The 21,005-nt window shown below is 48.2% G+C and overlaps 1 protein-coding gene across 3 annotated transcripts in view; it reads left to right on the plus strand.

Annotated features, from left to right (window-relative positions):
• IGSF21 (immunoglobin superfamily member 21) overlaps positions 1-21,005 on the plus strand; it is a 255,051-nt gene that overhangs the window by 230,479 nt on the left and 3,567 nt on the right. For all 3 annotated transcript variants that reach the window (XM_087879094.1, XM_087879093.1, XM_087879095.1), the window contains 3 exons: positions 3,962-4,077; positions 8,249-8,720; positions 18,917-19,002. In XM_087879094.1, coding sequence (XP_087735220.1) covers positions 3,962-4,077; positions 8,249-8,720; positions 18,917-19,002 — 674 coding nt within the window. The remainder of the gene's footprint in view (positions 1-3,961; positions 4,078-8,248; positions 8,721-18,916; positions 19,003-21,005) is intronic.

Raw genomic sequence — 21,005 nt, forward strand, 5'->3', positions numbered from 1 at the left:
CCCTGTTTCCCCCAAAATAAGACATCCCCTGATAATAGGCCAATCGGGCTTTTGAGCGCATGGCAATAAGGCCAAGGCTTATTTCAGGGTTCAAAAAAATATAAGACAGGGTCTTATTTTCGGGGAAACACGGTATATAAGGTGGCTTTGTGCCGTTATTTAAATCCGCAGCTAGACTCCTGAGCTTGGGCATCTATATTTTTCTTTTCCCTCCCCCTTCCTCTTTTCTCCATTAATCTCTTCCCCCCCCGTAGTATATATTTCTCTCTCTCTTTGGGACAATTTCTCTTTCCTTTCTTCATGACCCATTTTTCTTGCCCGGGGATGCAAATCTGCACGATGTGGTATCCATTGAATGAGTTATGAAGTGAAGAAGCTCGCAGTTCTTGAAATCTCTTTGAGGAATGCCTGAGGATGCAGCAGGACCATTGTAAAGCTGGAGGGGTCTTCCAAGAAGCAATTTCCACCCCAAAAGACGCCAAGAGGGAAGTAGTTGTGTGTGCAACCACGACTTCTTAGGGGCGTCTGTCCACCCTTCTCTCTCTGTATCCTGACTCTAAACTGGAGAGTCCGGTTTCCTTCGCGTTGCTGCAGCCCCTGGAGATCCCGCCGGAGGAGCAAATGATGTTCACGGCCCATCGCTTGTCATAAATCAACCCGCTCTCCTAATTTTAGTGTCATGGCAGCGGTGTTCGCCAGCTGGGGCTCCCAACCTGCAGAGCTGACCTGGTTTTGAATAAAGGAAGACGGACACCCCATGGAAAGTTGAGCGACGTGCACGTTTTCGTCGGTGGAGAACATCGACTGGGATTTCAACAGAGGCTTTCGTAACTTCTGTCGGGAGGGAAGGGTTTGTGGCAGGGGTGGGATTGAAAAATTTCAGCAACTGGTTCTCTGCCCGGTTGCTGGGTGGGTGTGGCCATGTTGACGTGGCCTAGTCGGCTTCCTGCACCATGGTGATGGTGGGGTGTTCACCCTCCCATGGCTCCGGAGGCTTTCGTCAAACCTCCTGGAGAGTGAAAACAGCCTCCCCTGGCTCTGGAGGCCCTCCGGAGACCCTCTGGAGGCTGGAAATGGGCCCGTTTCCGTACTTCCGGAAGGCCCATTTTTTGCCCTCCCCAGGCTCCGGAGGCTTTCCTTGAGCCCCCGGGAGGGCAAAAACGGCCTCTCCCGGGCTTCAGAGACCCTCTGGAGGCCAGAAGGGCCCATTTCCGGACTTCCACTACTTCCAATAGGTCCATTTTTTGCCTTCTCCAGGCTCCGGAGGTTTTCCTTGAGCCTCCGGGAGGGTGAAAACAGCCTCCCCAGGGCTCCAGAGGCCCTCCAGAGGATGGAAATGGGCCTGTTTCTGACAGTACTTCCGGTAGGCCTGTTTTTCACCCTCCCAGAGCCTCTGTGCAGGCGCTGCACTTACCTGGCATCCAAAATGGGCCACGTGGAGACTCCTGGGAAGGGTGAGGTAGGCAGGTCAGCTAGTCCTTGCAACTACCGGTTCTGCGAACCAGATTAAAATTAACCTCTAGTTCAGCCTGAACCGATCCGAACCGGCTGAATCCCACCCCTGGTTTGTGGTCCTCCAGAAGTTGACCAACTACAAGTCCCATCTCTCTTGGTCAACGGCCATGCAAGCAGGGCGGCTCCCCACGAGAGTTCTAGCTGCGTTAAGACAGCAGGGTGTGTCCCACAAAGCCGTATTCCTTGAGGAGCAGCTCTGCGTAAGTGTTGAAAATACGGTGAACGTAAGAATAATGATGATGGCTTATTATGATAGCCTCCCAGAGTCACTTTATAGGGGAGATAGGTGTCATAACTATTTAATAAATAATAGTTTGGGTTTTTTTTTTGTTTTTTTTTTGATTGATTGATTTCTATAGCCATCCAGAGATGGGCATGCTGTAGAAGTCAAATAAATAAATAATGGTATTATTATTTATTTATTTATTTATTTATTTATTTATTTATTTATTTATTTATTTTATTAACCTCCATCCCCCTTTACTCTGGATGGTTTTCATAACAAGCCATTATTTGAGTTTGGGTTCATCATAATCATAATCATATTGCTTAACACACTGTAAGCCGCCCTGAGTCTACGGAGAAGGGCAGCATATAAATCAAATTAAAATAAAAATAAATAAAATAAATAAACCAGGGGTCTGCAACCTTAAGAGCCATTTGGATCTGTTTCCCACCAAAAAAAAAAAAACACCGGGAGTCACAAAACCCTTCCCGTGCCTGACGATTTCTTGAGCAGCCACAAAACTAGCCTATGTAGTTGAATTAAACATTCTGTTTTCTTCTGAAACTTTTCTTTTCTTGGATTTATCCATGGTTGGCCTACCAGGGGTTGAAAAGCTCAATAAAATCGTGTGCTGGCGGGTGTCATACATTGGCGGTTGCGACGCATATTTTGAGTGACAGGGAGCCGCAGCAGAGGGGTGAAAGAGCCACATGCGGCTCCAGAGCCGCAGGTTGCTGAGCCCTGATCATAAACCATTCCATCTAGTCCAGAGGTGGGTTTCCACATAATTTGACCACCAGTTCGCTGCGCACCGAAAAGGTGAGCACATGCATACATGCTTTGCTCACACATGCTACCTTCCACTTGCACGCATGTGCGCAGCTTAGAAAATGTAGCTAAATAGGACAGCATAGCTTGGAAGGAAAAGCTCTCTGTTTTTTTCAAACCACTTACAAAAAAGAAAAAAGAATGATTTTATGATCATAACCACGGTGGAAGAGAAACTTTGCTACAATAGGTATTGACTTATTCTTTGCTGGATCTGCATTTCTTAACTCATAAAAAGCACCAGTGGGGGAAAAAAAAAAAACCCAAGAAAACTCTCCATCTGAGCCAAACGTCCTACTTAAAAATCCTCGGAAACTTAACTACTCCATGTGTAATTGCTACCAGGGTGAGCATGTATTTTTAAGAGAGAATTTAAAACATTTGTGTCTTTTATCGCTTCAGTAATAGAGTTGGGGAGTTGGGGAATAACATGGAAAAATAAATCTCGGTAAATAATGAAAAGAAACTCTGGTTCACTCTAAAAATGTCCATTCTGTAGTGAAAAGCCCATTTTTTTGAATCTTGCCCTGCTGTTTTCATCTTTAAGATAGGATTCTGCATTCTCCATTTCTGGCAATAACCAGAAGATGACCCTCACCGCTTCTAAGCCTCCTTTTTTCAATCCATTCTCCTATCTTCCTCTAGATGTTCTCCAGGTTGCCAATGTGATGATGTGAAAGGGGCAAGTTTTCCCCCATTTTAGAGGGAAAACCTGACAGGTGAACCCTAGAACTATAGTGGGTTCCTGGTGCATCTCACCCTACTTTGGAGAGAAGTCCACTTCACTAGGATCTTCAAGATCCCGGAAATCTTGGAGAAACATCTCCAGTTGACCTCATTCCTAGGTGTGATGCTCAGGGGATCTTCACTAGGATCTTCAGGATCCAGGAAGTCTTGGAGAAACATCTCCAATTAACCTCATTCCTAGGTGTGATGCTCAGGGGATCTTCACTAGGATCTTCAGGATCCAGGAAGTCTTGGAGAAACATCTCCAATTAACCTCATTCCTAGGTGTGATGCTCAGGGGATCTTCACTAGGATCTTCAGGATCCAGGAAGTCTTGGAGAAACATCTCCAGTTGACCTCATCCCTAGGTGTGATGCTCATGGAATCTTCACTAGGATCTTCAGGATCCAGGAAGTCTTGGAGAAACAACTCCAGTTGACCTCATCCCTAGGTGTGATGCTCATGGGATCTTCACTAGGATCTTCAGGATCCAGGAAGTCTTGGAGAAACATCTCCAGTTGACCTCATTCCTAGATATGATGCTCATGGGATCTTCACTAGGATCTTCAGGAAGTCTTGGAGAAACATCTCCAGTTGACCTCATTCCTAGATATGATGCTCATGGTTGATCAGATGAGTAACGAACCTTCTTCCTTCTCCCACCAGCGCCTCCCACATCCATCTCGGTCATTGCTGCGGACACCCCAGCTCCATTCAGCCGCTACCAAGCCCAGAACTTTACCTTGGTCTGCCTTGTCTCTGGTGGAAAACCTGCTCCCACGGTAAGTTTTGGTAAACATGGAATAAGGAGAAGAATCTCCACCTCTAATCCCCGATACGACACCTCTCTGTCTCCGTTTCAGCTTTAATTACCTCCTTTGTGGCTTACAAGATGTTGAAATAAGGACTGATGGCATGAATCCATCTTCTTGAGACATGTCTCCAGTTTTCGCTGCAGTCCAAGTTCCATAAACACAGTGGATTCAGAGCATGTTGAAAGAGCACCCGTGATCCCTACAGAATTTCAGTTTTTTAAAAAAAATCTGATCTCAAGCCAATTGGCTGAGAGGGGCATCCAAATATTTTGGAGAGGGGACGGGGGTTTCAATCAATCAATCAGAATAGAGCTGGAAGGGACTCGGGAGGTCTTCTAGTCCAATCCTATACCAGTGATGGCGAACCTTTTCGGCACCGAGTGGCCAAACTGGAACGTGCGTGCATGTGTGCGCGCCGGAGCACCGGAAACCCGAAGCCCAGTTGGCCGGTGCGCGCATGCCTGATTTTTGGGCCATTTTCAGGAAGTGACGTTTTTTCCTGTCCCCAGCCTCCAGAGACTCCTAGAGAGGCTCCTAGAGACTTCTAGAGAGGTTCTGGAGGCTGGGAACAGCAAAAAATGTCACTTCCTGTCCCACCGGGAGTTGGGAAATGGGCCCTTTCAGCCTCCGTAGGGCCTCCAAGGGAATGGGAAAGGCTGTTTTTGCCGTTCCCAGATACACAGAGAGGATTTGGAACCAGGTAAAAAAGAAAAACGGGCCTACCAGGCCATCATGTGCCAGGAGCGAGGGGGGAGGGGGTTGCACACACATGCGCGTGGGCACGTGCACGACCCTCCCCCGCCCCCCCCTCTCCTGGCATGCGATGGCAAAAAGGTTAGCCATCACTGCCCTATACCATTTCAGACAAATGGTTGTCTTCTTAAAACTGATAAGGCACCCACAACTTCTGGAGGCAACTTCTGTTCCACTGGTTGATTGTCCCTGGAGAAGTTTCTCCTTAATTCCAGGTTGCTTCTCTCCTTGATCAGTTTCCTTCCATTATTTCTGGTCCTGCCTTCTGGTGCTTTGGAGAATAATTTGACCCCCCCTCTTCTTTGGGGCAGCCCCTCAAATACTGGAATACTGCTGTCATGTCACCCCTACTCCTTCTTTTCTCTAGACTTTCCATACCCAGTTCCTGCCACCAGTGGTGGGGTTCAAATTTTTTTACTACTAGTTTTGTGGGCGTGGCTTGGTGGGCGTGGCAGGGGAAGGATACTGCAAAATCCCCATTCCCACCCCACTTCAGGGGAAGGACATTGCAAAATCTCCATTCCTACCCCAGTCCAGGGGAAGGATATTGCAAAATCTCCATTCCCTCCCTACTCGGGGGCCAGCCAGAGGTGGTATTTACTGGTTCTCCGAACTACTCAAAATTTCCGCTACCGGTTCTCCAGAACCTGTCAGAACCTGCTGGATTTCACCCCTGGTGTAGGTTTTCCTGCCTAAGCAGGGGGTTGGACTAGAAGACCTCCAAGGTCCCCTCCAACTCTGTTATTCTATTCTATTCTATTCTATTCTATTCTATTCTATTCTATTCTATTCTATTCTATTCTATTCTATTCTATTCTATTCTATTCCACAAACAATTGTAAGTCGAGGACATACCTTATTAAAAATGATTTTTTTTTTGGCAACATCCTTTTCTGCATAGCCTCGGAAGCAGATATATTTTATCCTTTCTGGAGTTGTTGGGTTTTTTTGCTCGTGGTTTGGCTTCCTTCCACCCCCCACCACCCTCCCTTTTAAATCATGTTCGTCCCGGTGGATCATTTTTATACAAAGAGACGGGATGTTGTGAAACAGTCGGGAAGCCTTGGCATCTTAAGCATCCCGATAATAATTTCTGCTTATTAATTCGGAAGTCGGAAACATCTACATTTGGAGAAGAAGAAAAAAAAAACATTCAAAGAGAGAGGGGAGGAGCAAGGAACAAAGATTTTTTTTTTTTTGGGTGGCTGCTTCTATCTCTCCACCTGAAAACAAAACAAAATACAAAAATACACCTCACTTATCCACAAACATTCCCGAGGCTGTTTCATTACAGCGTGACATTAGAAGCTTGAAAAGTGTTTCTTTGGGTGGTGGTAGGGGAAACGCAAGGCAATCTTCTCTTCCGAGGAGACGTTCAAAAGGACTTAAACATTGCGTTGCGTTCCTCGCTGCTCCAGCTATGCAAACATGACCCCCTGTGGCGTCCCGTAATCTCGTTGGCGGAGACGTCTCTGCCAACGCAAGTGGGTTCCCCCGGCACGGTGGGTGGATAGGTGGGCGCTGTTGGGTTCCCACGTTAGAGTTACAGGTTGACAGAGTCGGAAGGTACTTTGAAGGTCATTTAGTCCACCCCACCCCGCCCAAGCAGGAGACCCTACACCATTTCTGACCGAGGGCAGCCCAGTCTCTTCTTGAAAGCCTCCAGGGATGAAGCTCCCACAACTTCCGAAGGCAACTTCTGTTCCATCGGTTGACTGTTCTCACGGTCAGGAAATTCCTCCTTATTTCCAGGTTGAATCTCTCCTTCTTCAGTTTCCATCCATTGTTCCTTGTCCGGCCTTCAGGTGCCTTGGAAAACAGAATAGAATAGAATAACAGAGTTGGAAGGGACCTTGGGAGGTCTTCTAGTCCAACCCCCTGCTCAGGCAGGAAACCCTACACTATTTCAGACAAATGGTTATCCAATCTCTTCTTAAAAACTTCCAGTGTTGGAGCATTCACAGCTTCTGGAGGCAAGTTGTTCCACTGATTAATTTTCTAACGGTCAGGAAATTTCTCCTTAGTTCTAGGTTGCTTCTCTCCTTGATTAGTTTCCACCCATTGCTTCTTGTCCTGTCTTCAGAAGGTGCTTTGGAGAATAGCTTGACTCCCTCTTCTTTGGGGCAGCCCCTGAGATATTGGAAGACTGCTATCATGTCTCCCCTGGTCCTTCTTTTCATTAAACTAGACATACCAGTTCCTGCAACAGATCTTCATATGTTTTAGCCCCCATTCCCCTAATCCTCTTTGTGGCTCTTCTCTGCACTCTTTCTAGAGTCTCAACATCTTGATCCCCTTCCTCTCTGGGGCAGCCCCTCAAATATTGGAAGCCTGCTATCCTGTCTCCCCTGGTCCTTCCCTTCACTAGACTAGCCAGGCCCAGTTCCTGTAATCACCGTTCATCGTATGTTTTAGCGGAATTTTTAGAGGAACTGGTTTCTTATAAAACTTTTGTCTTGAATTTGAAGCGGCCGTAAATTTTCATCCTGATGGTCCACACTCCACCCAATGTGGTCTTAACTTTTTTTCAGATATTATCAGGTCGAACTTTGGGCCTCGTTTCTGTAAATCGGCTCTCCCTAGTCAGGCATTTCTTGAGGAACAAAAAAAAAAAAAAAGAAATGAAAGAATTTAAAATCTGCTCAGGAACGTATAGGTAGTCCTCAATTTACAAAGGTTCATTTAACGTCCATTCAAAGTTACAACGGAACTGAAAAAAGGGACTTATGACTGTGGGACCGGTCCCCAAAGGTTTGGGGCCACTGTTCTATACCTATTGTGGCCTGTCGGGTGCCGGCCTCCCCAGCAGCCGAATCAGAGGAGGAGGAGGAGGTGTGGGAGTCAGGGTCAGCATCAAGGCAACCTGAGAGCTCCGACAGGGAAGAGGGAATGGAGCCGTCAGAGAGAGAGAGAGAGACGGAGGCGGAGCCTGGGCTGTCCGTCAGCCCTCAGATGGAGAGTCAACAGTGGCTGGAGGTGGCTGATGAGGAGGAGGAGGAACAGCTGGGTCCAGTGCCTGACTGCAGATGCGCAGAAGGCAGAGGAGAGGAGAGCAGTGGAAATCAATGGGCCAGTCCTCGGGATGGAAGAGCCACTGCTACTAATGAAGCCCCACCCTAGCTCGGGGGTTAAAAGGCAGGGGCTGGAGATGAATAGATGTGGCAGACAACTATTCATCTCCCTGCCGGACAGACTTGTTAGCCTGCGAGAGAAACGTTTTGCTGGGGCTGCCGGCACTCCTAATAAAGGAATCTTCTGAGTTCACGTCAGAGGGTTTGTCGTCTTTAGGGAGCTGGGTCAGAACAATACCTTTCTAGACTGTGCCTAAAATCCTCAGCTAGGAAGGGAAGAGTCTTTTTAATCTCTTGATATTTTCCTCCTCCAGGTTTACTTTAAAAGGGACGGAGAATTGATACAGGGTATCGCTCTGACGGAGCCGCCGGTTAACGCCGCCGGGTTGCAGGACAGCCGAGCTGCCCGGAACCTCTTCCATCGGGACTTAGACGACACCAAGATGCAGCGGTCCCTCTCGCTGCTGAACGTGGAAGACCGGGGCGGGAGGCTCTACACCGAGGAACCCTTCCAAGGCCTCACCCCCGACCGGGGACTGTTGCTCAGCCCTACCACCGAGAATATTCCCGAGACTGTGGTGAGCCGGGAGTTCCCGCGGTGGATCCAGAATGCCGATCCCACGTATTTCTTCCACCACACCCACATCCCCATCAGCGACGGCACCGTGGAGGTGCGGGCCATGCTTATGTGGACCCTTAATCCTCAGATAGACAATGACGCGCTCTTTAGTTGTGAGGTCAAGCACGATGCCCTCTCAATGCCCATGCAGTCCGAAGTGACTCTAGGTAAGAGGCCCAGAAGCCGCTTCCTGGGTGGGTGGGTGGGCGGGACATGGGGAAGGTGTCTGCAGAAATAATTGAGGCCCATCCCAAATCTTTTGGACCTCACGGCATGGGTTGTCTGCATCTTTTGCATGGGTGTTTGTTGGGTGGCTTTAGGAAGCATTCAAGAAGATCCAGGAGACCATTTTGGAGAATGAGATATTCTTTTCAAGAGACCTCAGGGGTCCTCTCTCTCTCTACCTCAACCAGGGGTGTCCAACTTTGGGGACTTTAAGATGTGTGGATTTCAACTCCCAGAATTCCCCAGCATGGAGTCTCAACTCTGGGAGTTCAAGTCCAAGGTTGGATACTCCTGATCTAGACCTTTGTGGTCCTCTGGGAGTTCAAGTCCACAAGTCTTCATGTTGCCAAGTTTGGATACTCCTGATCTAGACCTTTGTCGGCCTCTGGGAGTTGAAGTCCACAAGTCTTAATGTTGCCAAGTTTGGATACTCCTGATCTAGACCTTTGTGGGCCTCTGGGAGTTGAAGTCCAGAAGTCTTAAAGCTGCCAAGGTTGGACAGTCCTGATCTAGACCTTGTGGGCCTCTGGGAATAGATGTCCACAAGTCTTCATGTTGCCAAGGTTGAATACTCCTGATCTAGACCTTTGTGGGCCTCTGGGAGTTGAAGTCCAGAAGTCTTCATGTTGCCAAGGTTGGATACTCCTGATCTAGACCTTTGTGGGCCTCTGGGAATAGATGTCCACAAGTGTTCATGTTGCCAAGGTTGGATACTCCTGATCTAGACCTTTGTGGTCCTCTGGGAGTTGAAGTCCACAACTCTTAATGTTGCCCAGGTTGGATACTCTTGTTCTAGACCTTTGTGGGCCTCTGGGAGTTGATGTCCACAAGTCTTCATGTTGCCAAGGTTGGATACTCCTGATCTAGACCTTTGTGGGCCTCTGGGAATAGATGTCCACAAGTCTTCATGTTGCCCAGGTTGGATACTCCTGATCTAGACCTTTGTGGTCCTCTGGGAGTTGAAGTCCACAAGTCTTAATGTTGCCCAGGTTGGATACTCTTGATCTAGACCTTTGTGGGCCTCTGGGAGTTGAAGTCCAGAAGTCTTAATGTTGCCAAGTTTGGATACTTCTGATCTAGACCTTGATCCAACTACTATCTTGGTCCTCTTTTACTTAGCACCAGCTAGGAAAAGATTACCTCTCATTTTATAGTCCTGAGAAGGGTGTCCTGATCCAGGGAAAGAAACAAATACGTCCCACCAGGAATGGAAGCCCCCCAAAAGGGGCTTCTCCCCTCATCCCTTCTCTCTCCCTTTTTCCTCTCTTCCTGCTCCGGAGAAGATTACAGCTTCCGTTTGAGTTCCGACCTTTGCCTGCTCGCCCTTTCATTAAATTTAATGGGTTCCCGGTGCCATTCACAGGAACAAGAAGATAATTCTGATATCTCTTCCAAACCAAGATCTCTCTCTTTTTTTTTTTTTTAAACAAAAGCCCGCACTCTTCATTCCTATATATTTATTCTCCTCTCCGTTTTGTTCTACCTTCCTGGCTGGCTCATTAATCTAAGACCCCCTTTTTTTAAAAGGCAGCCATGAAAAGAAGCCGAAGCCCAATTTCTCTCGCCTTTTATTCTTGCTCGTGGTGAAACCCTTCCGAGCTAATGAACCTTGGCAGGCACGAAATCCCGAGCAATAAAAGAAAAGGGAAGGAAGCATTCCTTCCTGTCTGCCATCCATCCAGGAACCAACGGGAGGAGTGAACCTGGACAGGTCTCCCTAATTTGCTACCTCCCTGCCAGCCTCCAAATCGAGAGAGGCAGCCAGTGGCTTTAGCATCCTTCCTTCCACGTCCTTTTATTTTATTTCCCCCTCCCCCACTGGCAAGCAGCAGCGTTCGAACACGTCACCTTCAAAAGGATTTGAGTGTCAGTTCAGGACACAGAGATTTGACGGAGTGGGGGGAGGTGGGAGGTTTTATTCAGAAGTCTGTCTTTGGCTGCCAAGCCTGCCGGTTTGGGAGGGGAGGTGGGAATAGATGGATGGATGGCATCGTTGCTCCCTTTGCAATCCGTTTTGAGTAGTATTTACACCAGGAGTGCCTAAGCTCCACCGTTGATCAGCCTTGCTGTCTTTTCTCGGATTCATCCTCTCGTGCGGGCGCTGGGGGGGAAAGCGGGGCGAAATCTCCATCAAAAGAGTCCTTAATCACTTTAGAGAAGCGATTAAACATTATTTTCTTGATCCAGCTCCTATCTTGGCCCTCCTTTCTCTTAGCCCCAGCTAGGAGAAGATTACCTGATGTTCTTTAAGGCGCTAATCCGGGGAAGGGTACCCTGATCAAACGCTTCATTGAGTTGCGGTCTTTATAAGGGCTCCTCTGTCTCTGTCAAACCCGGCATTTACATATTAAAGACAAAATACCTTTTATGTTAATCCCCCAGTGGAAAAACTGCCTTTGGCTGAGGGAGACATTAATCTTAACACATCCAGAATAATAGAGCTTGGTCAAAATGACGGCTGGCGAGGAAGAAAGAAACTCACGACTTGAAAAGATTCTAAATCGACTTGAGTCTCTGTGCCTTGCTAAGGCCTTGGTAAGTTCTAAGCTGCATAAACGGAGGGATAGAATCAAGATCACGTGAAGTGTTAAGACCACTTTATAATCCCTTGGTAAGGCCACACTTGGAATACGGCATCCAGTTTTGGTCGCCGCGATGTAAAAAAGATGTGGAGACTCTAGAAAGAGTGCAGAGATGAGCAAGAAAGATGATTAGGGGACTGGAGGCTAAAACATATGAAGAACGGTTGCAGGAACTGGATATGTCTAGTTTGATGAAAAGAAGGACCAGGGGAGACGTGATAGCAGTCTTCCAATCTCTCAGGGGCTGCCCCAAAGAAGAGGGAGCCAAGCTATTCTCCAAAGCACCTGAGGGCAGGACAAGAAGCAATGGGTGCAAACTAATCAAGGAGAGAAGCAACTTAGAACTAAGGAGAAATTTCCTGACAGTGAGAACAATTAATCAGTGGAACGACTTGCCTCCAGAAGTTGTGAATGCTCCAACACTGGAAGTTTTTAAGAAGATGTTGGATAACCATTTGTCTGAAGTGGTGTAGGGTTTCCTGCCCAAGCAGGGGGTTGGACTAGAAGACCTCCAAGGTCCCTTCCAACTTTGTTATTCTCTTATTCTACTCAAGAATCCCTGCCAATCCCGGAGAGGAATCCATCTCAAACTCCGTTCAGTTGAATGGATTGCTGATGGAGGATTCTGATCATCAGGCAGGATTGGATTTTGTTTTTAAAAGGTCCGTCTGCACTGAAACAAGACAGGGAATCGATCTGAATTCATCTAAAGACATCTTAGACGAGTAGGCCCTTTTAACCAACAAGTAAGCTTGACTCAGTTCGATAATCTTAGAGCAAAACTGCAAACAGTTTGAAGCTCCAAGACGGCTTCGGTCCAGAAGCTGACTAGACCGAAGCCGTCTTGGAGCTTAAAAAAAAAAAAAACTTCCCGCCAAACACAGGTTATTATTTTTTTCCCAGAGTTACAGGATGCTATGCCTTGTGCTAAGAAACTCCCTTTCCCCCTCTGCAAATTCCAGATATATTTTTTTCTGTGTTCTGTTTTGCTTTATTGAAATTCCTCCTCAATTACTTTCGCCAAGTGGTGAAATCCAAATTTTTTTACTACCGGTTCTGTGGGCGTGGCTTGGTGGGCATACTGCAAAATCCCCATTCCCTCCCCACTCCAGGGGAAGGATACTACAAAATCCCCATTCCCTCCCGACTCCTGGGGGAAGGATATTGCAAAATCTCCATTCTCTTCCCACTCCAGGGGAAGGATATTGCAAAATCTCCATTCCCACCCCACTCCAAGGGAAGGATATTGCAAAATCCCCATTCCATCCCCACTCCTGGGGGAAAGATACTGCAAAATCTCCATTCAATCCCCATTCCAGGGAAAGGATACTGCAAAATCCCCATTCCCTCCCCACTCCAGGAGAAGGATATTGCAAAATCTCCATTTCCTCCCCACTCCTGGGGAAAGGATACTGCAAAATCTCCATTCCCTCCCCACTCCAGGGGGAAGGATACTGCAAAATCTCCATTCCCACCCCACTCCGGGGCCAGCCAGAGGTGGCATTTTCCGGTTCTCTGAACTACTCAAAATTTCTGCTACTTCTGCTTCAGAAGTTCTGCTAACTTCTGAACCTGCTGGATTTCACCCCTGCTTTCACCGTTCCGATGCATTGTTTTCAATGATGGATCTGTTCCTTGGCAAATAAATGCCTTGGGGAATGGGGGAAAAATGTAGAAATACCATCGTTGGCAGCAAAAATACTCCTAACAAGACATTCTGTTCTGTGCTGCTGATAGAAGAAGATCTCAAAAGGATTCAGGTTTTTGCAGTGTAGATACTCTTGGCTTCAAATCGGAGGTGGTATTCAACCGGTTCGGAGCTGTTCACCCGAACCGGTAGTGGAAATCACGGGTGGGCCCGTCCTATTTTGCCATCCTATTTAGGCATGTTTTTGAAGCGGGGCACATACACAGAAGGCGCGCACCAGAGGTGGGTTTCAGCAGGTTCTGACCAGTTCTGGAGAACCTGTAGCGGAAATTTTAAGTAATTTGGAGAACCGGTAAATACCGCATTTTTCGGAGTATACTGTAAGACGCACCCTTTCCCCCCCTAAAAGGGGGTGAAAATTTAGATGCATCTTATACATCGAATGTACTCCTGCCCACCCACTGGTCCCCACCCTTTGGCTTCTGCCTCCCAGCAATTTACCTCCTTGCAAGCAAACAGCAAGAAAAAAACAGCTCCTTTCAACTTCAGCACAGCCTCATTAGCACAAGTTGATTGGATTGGCCTCCCGAGTCTCAGCTGATTTGCTCTCAGCTGTTTTGCGCAGGGCTCTGCTGCTTGCTGCAAAGAAGTAAATTGCTGTAGCATATTTTTTTTTTCCTCGTGCTAATCAAGCTATGCTGAAAACGAAACTGAAAGTAAAGCAGGCTGTTTGCTGTTTGCGGCAATGAGGCAAAATTGGGTAGAGGCAGAGGGAGATTTCTTTTTCTTCTTTTCCTCACCAAAAAAGGTAGGTGCGTCTTATACTCCGAAAAATATGGTGCCACCTCTAGTTGGCCCCACCCCCATCTATTCTCTACCTTCTGAGTCCCAGCTGATTGGGAGGAAATGGGGATTTTGCAGTATCATTCCCCTGGATTGGGGAGGGAATGGGGATTTTGCAGTATCCTTCCCCTGGAGTTGGGAGGGAATGGGGATTTTGCAGTATGCCTACAAAGCCACACCCACAGAACCAGTGGTAAAAAAATTTGAAACCCACCACTGGCATGTGTGTGTACACGTAGCGAGCGTGTGCGTACGGGGCAAACCGGTAGTAACATAATGTGAAACCCACTGCTGCTTCAAATGGTCTTCTTCATTGGTCTTCAGGACATAAGAACTCGCTTTTTAGTAGAGGGATAGTAATTCAAAGTCGGTCGGTAAAAATGAAGTGTGGACGTGTTTATTTTCTCAGTAAGCATTCTGGAAACTACAGGCCCGTTTTTCCAGTAGAAAAAGGATGCCAGTTACGTAATCCCAATCCCCTACTCTTTGGGAGGAAGTGGAGAGAATTGGGGTTGAGGGAAACCGGCTGAACCCCTCTCCCCCCACCCCCACCCCCGCTCAAAAGCAGGCTAGAAGGAAAGCTGCATTCACCGTAATCCTGCCCCGAAGCCTTTGATCAGAGAGATGTTTGCTTGTACAATCAGTATTAATGAACTGTTGGCAACCTCTCGTAAGTTCTACCTTGGTGTGATGGGTCCTCAAGGGAGCTGATGTTTCAGCACCGCGGAGAGCTCCAGTGAAGCCTGGTGTTGACTCAGCGACAGTCCTGCAAATTCTTCCTGCAGATAAACATAGTCTCCTCAAGCCACCCATTCTGCCGACTCGTCAGATTCGGTGTGGGTTTTTTTTAGCGCCAAGACCTGAGACCGATCACCACACCATCCTTCAAACGAAGGACCTTCTTGGATAGAGCTCTAGTTCCAAAAACTGCAACTCAGGAGGTGCCAACTTCCTTCTTGGTAGGTGAGCCTCTAGAGTCATGGACAAAATTGTGGAAACCTTTTGAGAAAAGTGTATTTTTGAGGTTTGATGGCTAATAACACCACTTTTTTGAGGGAGTTTCAAGACAATCCTATTCCACTGCTGGAACAGTCGTCCTCTTTGCTTTATCTGGTCCTGCCTTCCGGCAGCTCTTCTCGTACGTGCACTAGGAACAGGCTCCTCCTGTTCTTCTGCCTCTCTACTGTCAGCCTCTGGAGGCTCCGGAATCCGCACATCACTCCCCGATGGCCCTGGCCCCATCTCTGCCCCCAACGCAGAGCCCTCATCCGGGCCTTCCCCAGCCTTCAGGACCGGCCCATGTTCTTCCTCAGCCTCATCGCTGTCCGACTCCGCTGCCAGCTCCACAGTCTGCTGGTGAACCACAACAGGGCGGCCGGGGCCAGCCAGTCCTTGAAACTAATGGTTCAGCGAACCAGATATAAAATTAGCATCCGGTTCTCCCGAACTTGTCTGAACCAGCTGAATCCCATCCTTGGCAACAGCAGAGAAAGGAACATGTTACCAGCACCCGGAGCGAAATTTCTAAATTTTGTGGCAAGGTGGAAGATTGTCCCATTCACCTCCGGATTATAGGTCAATTGTCCTAGGATCAGGACAGGTCCCCTTAATCTCTCCGCAAACAATTGGAGAAAAATGGGGTGGGTGGGTGTTTCCTGTCTCCTCCTCCGCCGTCCCTTTTATGGCCTGCATCTCTGCGGAAGACTTTTTCAGGTGTCCCTTTAAATTATATTTAACATCCGTTTTTGCTTTTGATATCTCTTAAGACGGTTCTATCTGGATTTTTTTTTTCAAACGACCGGCTGGCTTTTGAGCAGAAAATTGCTCTGTTATTTGAGACAAGCATTGCTGAGCTGCTAAAACTGTTGGCAGGCTGGGAACCGTGACCAACTGAAGTGGCATCCTTGCCTTTCAATCCTTGGGCTCCCCCAAGAGCAAGCCCCACGGAGCCGAGGGCTGCCTTCACCCACCACCACCACCACTTACCATCCAACAGATGCCCTCACCACAACTGGCTAAGATGAGACCAGAGGTGATAGTTAATTTCGCTACCAGTTCGCACATGTGTGCCTGCGCACATGTGCAGAGTGTCAAAAATGGGTGGGCAGAGCCTCTCGCAGCCGCCGCTACCAGTTTTCCCGAACCAGATGAATATCACTACTGGATGAGACCATTTTAACCTCGGTTAGATAATGATGGTTAATTCGAAGTAGGTTGCAGGAATTCACCCCAGTGGTGAAATCCAAAATTTTTTTACTACCAGTTCTGTAGGCGTGGCTTAGTAGGCATGGTGTGGCTTGGTGGGTGTGGCAGAGGAAGGATGCTGCAAAAGCTCCATTCCTTCCCCCACTCCTGGGGGAAGGATACTGCAAAATTCCCATTCCTTCCCCCACTCCTGGGGGAAGGATATTGCAAAATCTCCATTCCCACTCCACTCCAGGGGAAGGATACTGCAAAATCCCCATTCCCTCCCCACTCCAGCCATTCCCTCCCCACTCCAGGGGAAGGATATTGCAAAATCTCCATTCCCACTCCACTCCAGGGGAAGGTTGCAAAATCCCCATTCCCTCCCCACTCCTTGAGAAAGGCTATTGCAAAATCTCCATTCCCACCCCACTCTGGGGCCAGTCAGAGGTGGTATTTTTCCAAACTACTCAAAATTTCCGCTACCGGTTCTCCAGAACCTGTCAGAACCTGCTGGATTTCACCCCTGGTTCACCCTCTTTGGTTTTGTATATTACAGTTAGTCCTCAATTTATGACTAGTCACTTACCGACCGAAGTTACAGCGCCTGCCTGCACACACACCCCAGTGTCATGTAGCCACATTTTGGCACCCAATATTTGCAGCCTCCCATTGATTTTTTGGGTTTTTTTGGCTGTCAACCAGCATTTAAAGTTTCCAGCAAAAAATGCCCCGTAACAAACAACCAATGATTCTGGTGTTTGCTTTATGACCGCCGTGTTTGTTTAACGACTGTCGCAAAATCAGAGCCAATCACCTGCTTCACGACTGCCATGATCGAAATGTGGGCTCAGTCACAGCTAGTCCTCGACGTACAACAGTTTCATTTAGTGACCGTTCGAAGTTACAACGGCACTGAAAAAAGCAACTTAGGACCATGCTTCATACTTACGACCATTGCAGTGAGCCGCAGTGGTTAGAAAGCAGTATTGCAGGCTAAATCTGCTGACTGCCGGCTGCCAACAAGCAGTTCGACATTTTGAGTCTCACCAGGCTCAAGGTTGACTCAGCCTTCCGTCCTTCCGAGGTCGGTAAAACGAGGACCCAGATTGTTTGGGGGGGGGGGGCAATAGGCTGACTCTGTAAACTGCTTAGAGAGGGCTGTAAAAGCACTGTGAAGCAGTATATAAATCTAAGTGCTATTGCTATCTCTCCCTTCCTTCCTTCCTTCCTTCCTTCCTTCCTTCCTTCCTTCCTTCCTTCCTTCCTTCCTTCCTTCCTTCCTTCCTTTCTTTTAGAATGCAGTATTGCAGGCTAACTCTCCCCACCGCCAGCAGTTCGATCCTGACAGGGCTCAAGGTTGACTCAGCCTTCCAACCTTCCGAGGTGGACCCAGATCGTTGTAGAGGCAATAGGCTGACTCTGTAAGCCGCTTAGAGAAGGCTATAAAAGCACTGTGAAGCAGTATATAAATCTAAGTGCTATTGCTATCTTTCCTTCCTTCCTTCCTTCCTTCCTTCCTTCCTTCCTTCCTTCCTTCCTTCCTTCCTTCCTTCCTTTCCTTCCTTCCTTCCTTCCTTCCTTTTAGAATGCAGTATTGCAGGCTAACTCTGCATTCCCACTGCCAGGAGTTCGATCCTGACAGGGCTCAAGGTTAACTCGGCCTTCTATCCTTCCGAGGTGTGTAAAATGAGGACCCAGATTGTTGGGGGCAATATATGTTGACTCTGTAAACCGCTTAGAGAGGGCTATAAAGCACTGTGAAGTGGTATATAAGTCTAAGGGCTATTGCTACTGCAGCATTCTCACGATGATGTGATTTGCACTCAAATTGGCTTGGCAACTGATCCACATTTATGACGGTCGCAGCGTCCTTCTGACAAGCAAACCAGATTTGCTTAACAACCGTGTGACTCATTTAACAGCAACCGCAGCGGTTCGCTTAACAAACGTGGCAAGAAAGGTCGTAAAATGGAGCCCAAACTCACTTAACAAACGTCTCACTTAGCAACCTAGATTTTGGGCTCCACCCCGGTCGTACGTCGAGGACTACCCGTACTGTCACAAGTCGATTCCCTGTATCTAACCTTGTGTACATCCGATAACCAGGTTAAGTATATTGTCTAAACTCGACTAAAGGGTGGGAGAGCATTTTGCGGTCAAGTCTATCTTAGATCCTCGGAGAATCCGCAGAGAAAGGAAGACAACAGTCACACAATGTGTTTTAACCTCGTTATGGATGGCTGGAACTGGTCTCACATAACAACCCTCTTGGGTGTGGCGGGTGTAGAAGGCATACCCAACCCCTTTCACATTCAGATAAGTCCTCGACTTACAACAGTTCATTTAGTGACCGTTCAAAGTTACAACAGCACTAAAAAAAAGCATTTTTCACACTTACGACGGTTGCAGCCTCCCCAGGGTCACATGATCCAAATTCAGACATTTAGCCACTGGCTCGTATTTATGACCGTCTCACTGTCCCTCGTCCCGTTTTGAGACCTCCTGACAAGCAAAGTCAGCGGGGGGGAGAAACCAGATTCACTTAATGACCGCGTGACTAATTTAAAAAAAATTCACTTCATAACTGTGGCCAGAAAGTTTGTAAAGCGGGACAAAGCCCGACAACTGTCTCACTTGGCAGCATAAACGTTGAGCTCCATTGGGGAGCTCGTAAATCGACGACCAGCTGTATTATTATGTTAAAGGCAGAGTTTTATTTATTTATTTGTTTTAATTTGTATACCGCCCTTCTCCAGCAGGACTCAGAGTATCTTTGGCAAGCTCAAATGTCGTCAAGCCTCGCAGGGAGAGTGGGGAAAAAATGGGGAGGGGGAGACAGGAGAACACCAAGGATTAACCCATTTCTTCTTTCCTGCAGTGGCTCCAAAGGGTCCCAAAATTTTGATGACCCCAACAAGAGCCCGCGTCGGAGACACGGTCCGTATCCTGGTCCAAGGGTTTCAGGTATGTATGACACTCATCCCTCCCCCCTGCCCCACTCCCCAAACTCCAGCCCTCTGCCCCAGCTCAAAGACCTTGGTTTGTATGAACCTTTTAGGCTGTTCTGACCTAGGCTTCCTGAGTCAGTAAAACACACGAGTAGTCCCAAAAACCTCTTTTATTGCAACAGCTGTGAATTCGGTTCATTCGCAGAGGAGTCCCAAATTAGTTGTAAAGAGTCCTTCGGGATAAGGCTGATCATCACCCACCTTTATCTCCCTTGACACGCTGCCAAAGACATAATTGGCAAAGCCCCACGGAGTTCAGAATCAAACAGAGATGCGGACTGGGAACAGAATTAACAATGTTGCTTTCCTGCAAAGGGCCCACGTGCCTTTGGTCCTCTTTTAAGCCTTATGGGAGGGGCCAATCATCTCCAAGCCTTACTCCTGAGTTGTCCCTTTTGTTTTAGCTGTTCTTGCCTTTTGGCAACTCTGCACATGCGTGCACTGGGAACAGGCCCCCCCTGTTCCCCCCCTCAGTGCACGCGCTGAGGTCCAACTCTGGAGGCTTCAGAGGCAACACGTACCTCCCAATGGCCCTTTCTCTGCCTCCGACGCAGAGCCCTCGTCCGAGCCCTCCCCAGACTCCAGGACTGGCCCATGGTTCTCCCCAGCCTCCTCACTGTCTGACTCTGCTGCCAGCTCCGCAGGCTGCTGGCAGACCACAACATACGCGTGCCACAATGCACGTGGAGGCCTCTCTGTGGGCATGTGCGCCGTCGCCAGCTTCTTAACCGGGTTCTGGTGAGCGCATGGTGGCCATCTGATATTCATGCGTGCTGGAGCCTCGGAAACCCGAACACCATCTGGCTGGTGTGTGCATGCACGCACCGGCCACCTGATCTTCCGGTTCCCAACACGTGCAAAGCTCCATCTGGCCAGCATGCACGCGTGTGCCCGGAAACCAGAAGGCCAAGTAGCCGGCGCTGGCATGCGCACACAGGCGCGTTCCAGTTTGGGCACTCGGCGTCGAAACGTTTTGCCAACACTTGGGTTAGGTATTCGTCTTCTAGGTCACTTCTGTGGATAATTTAAGAGGTTTTTTTTTTTTTTTTTTGTATTGTTTTAAATGACAAAGACAGACAATTGTGTACCGAAGAAGATCAGCCAACTGTGAAAGAAACACCCGCATTAATTTCCTTGCTGTGACTAACTGGTCTTGCAAACACAGAGGGGTGTTTGCTTGTGTGTGTGTGTGTGTGTATGTGTGTCATGGCAGCTAAGAGTCAGATAAATTGATAGCCCTGGAAGGTTGCATTTTTTTCCCCCTCCTGCCAGGTGTGTGACTTGAAAACTTAACACACTGGGAGGCTGCTGGAAAGAGGGAGCGAAGCTCTGCATGCAGCGGGGAAATCCAATTTTTTTTTTACTACCGGTTCGGTGGGCGTGGCTTGGTGGGCGTGGCAAGGGAAGGGTACTGCAAAATCTCCATTCCCTCCCCACTCTAGCGGAAGGATACTGCAAAATCCCCATTCCCACCCCATTCCTGGGGGAAGGATATTGTAAAACCCCCATTCCCACCCCACTCCAGGGGAAGGATACTACAAAATCCCCATTCCCACCCCACTCCTGGGGGAAGGATATTGTAAAATCCCCATTCCCTTCCCACTCCGGGGGAAGGATACTGCAAAATCCTCATTCCCTCCCCATTCCGGGGGAAGGATACTGCAAAATCCCCATTCCCTCCCCACTCTAGCGGAAGGATACTGCAAAATCCCCATTCCCACCCCACTCTGATCCAGATGATCAGAAGATCATCTTCAATTTAAAGTTCTCTGGATTTGCCAAACTACAGCTTCCAGCACAGGCTACTCTGGTTGGGGCTTGACAAGGGATGCAGTCCAGCACATCTGGAGAGCTGAGATGGACCTTTTGAGTCCCACCCACCCATCCAAAAAGAGAGTTATTTTTTTGAGCTAATTTCAGAGCTCATTCTAGAACAATTAAGACCTGCCTCCAGAAGTT

This window comes from Pantherophis guttatus, chromosome 15 (genome assembly GCF_059756535.1).
Source record: "Pantherophis guttatus breed Tessera chromosome 15, ASM5975653v1, whole genome shotgun sequence".
NCBI lineage: Eukaryota > Metazoa > Chordata > Lepidosauria > Squamata > Colubridae > Pantherophis > Pantherophis guttatus.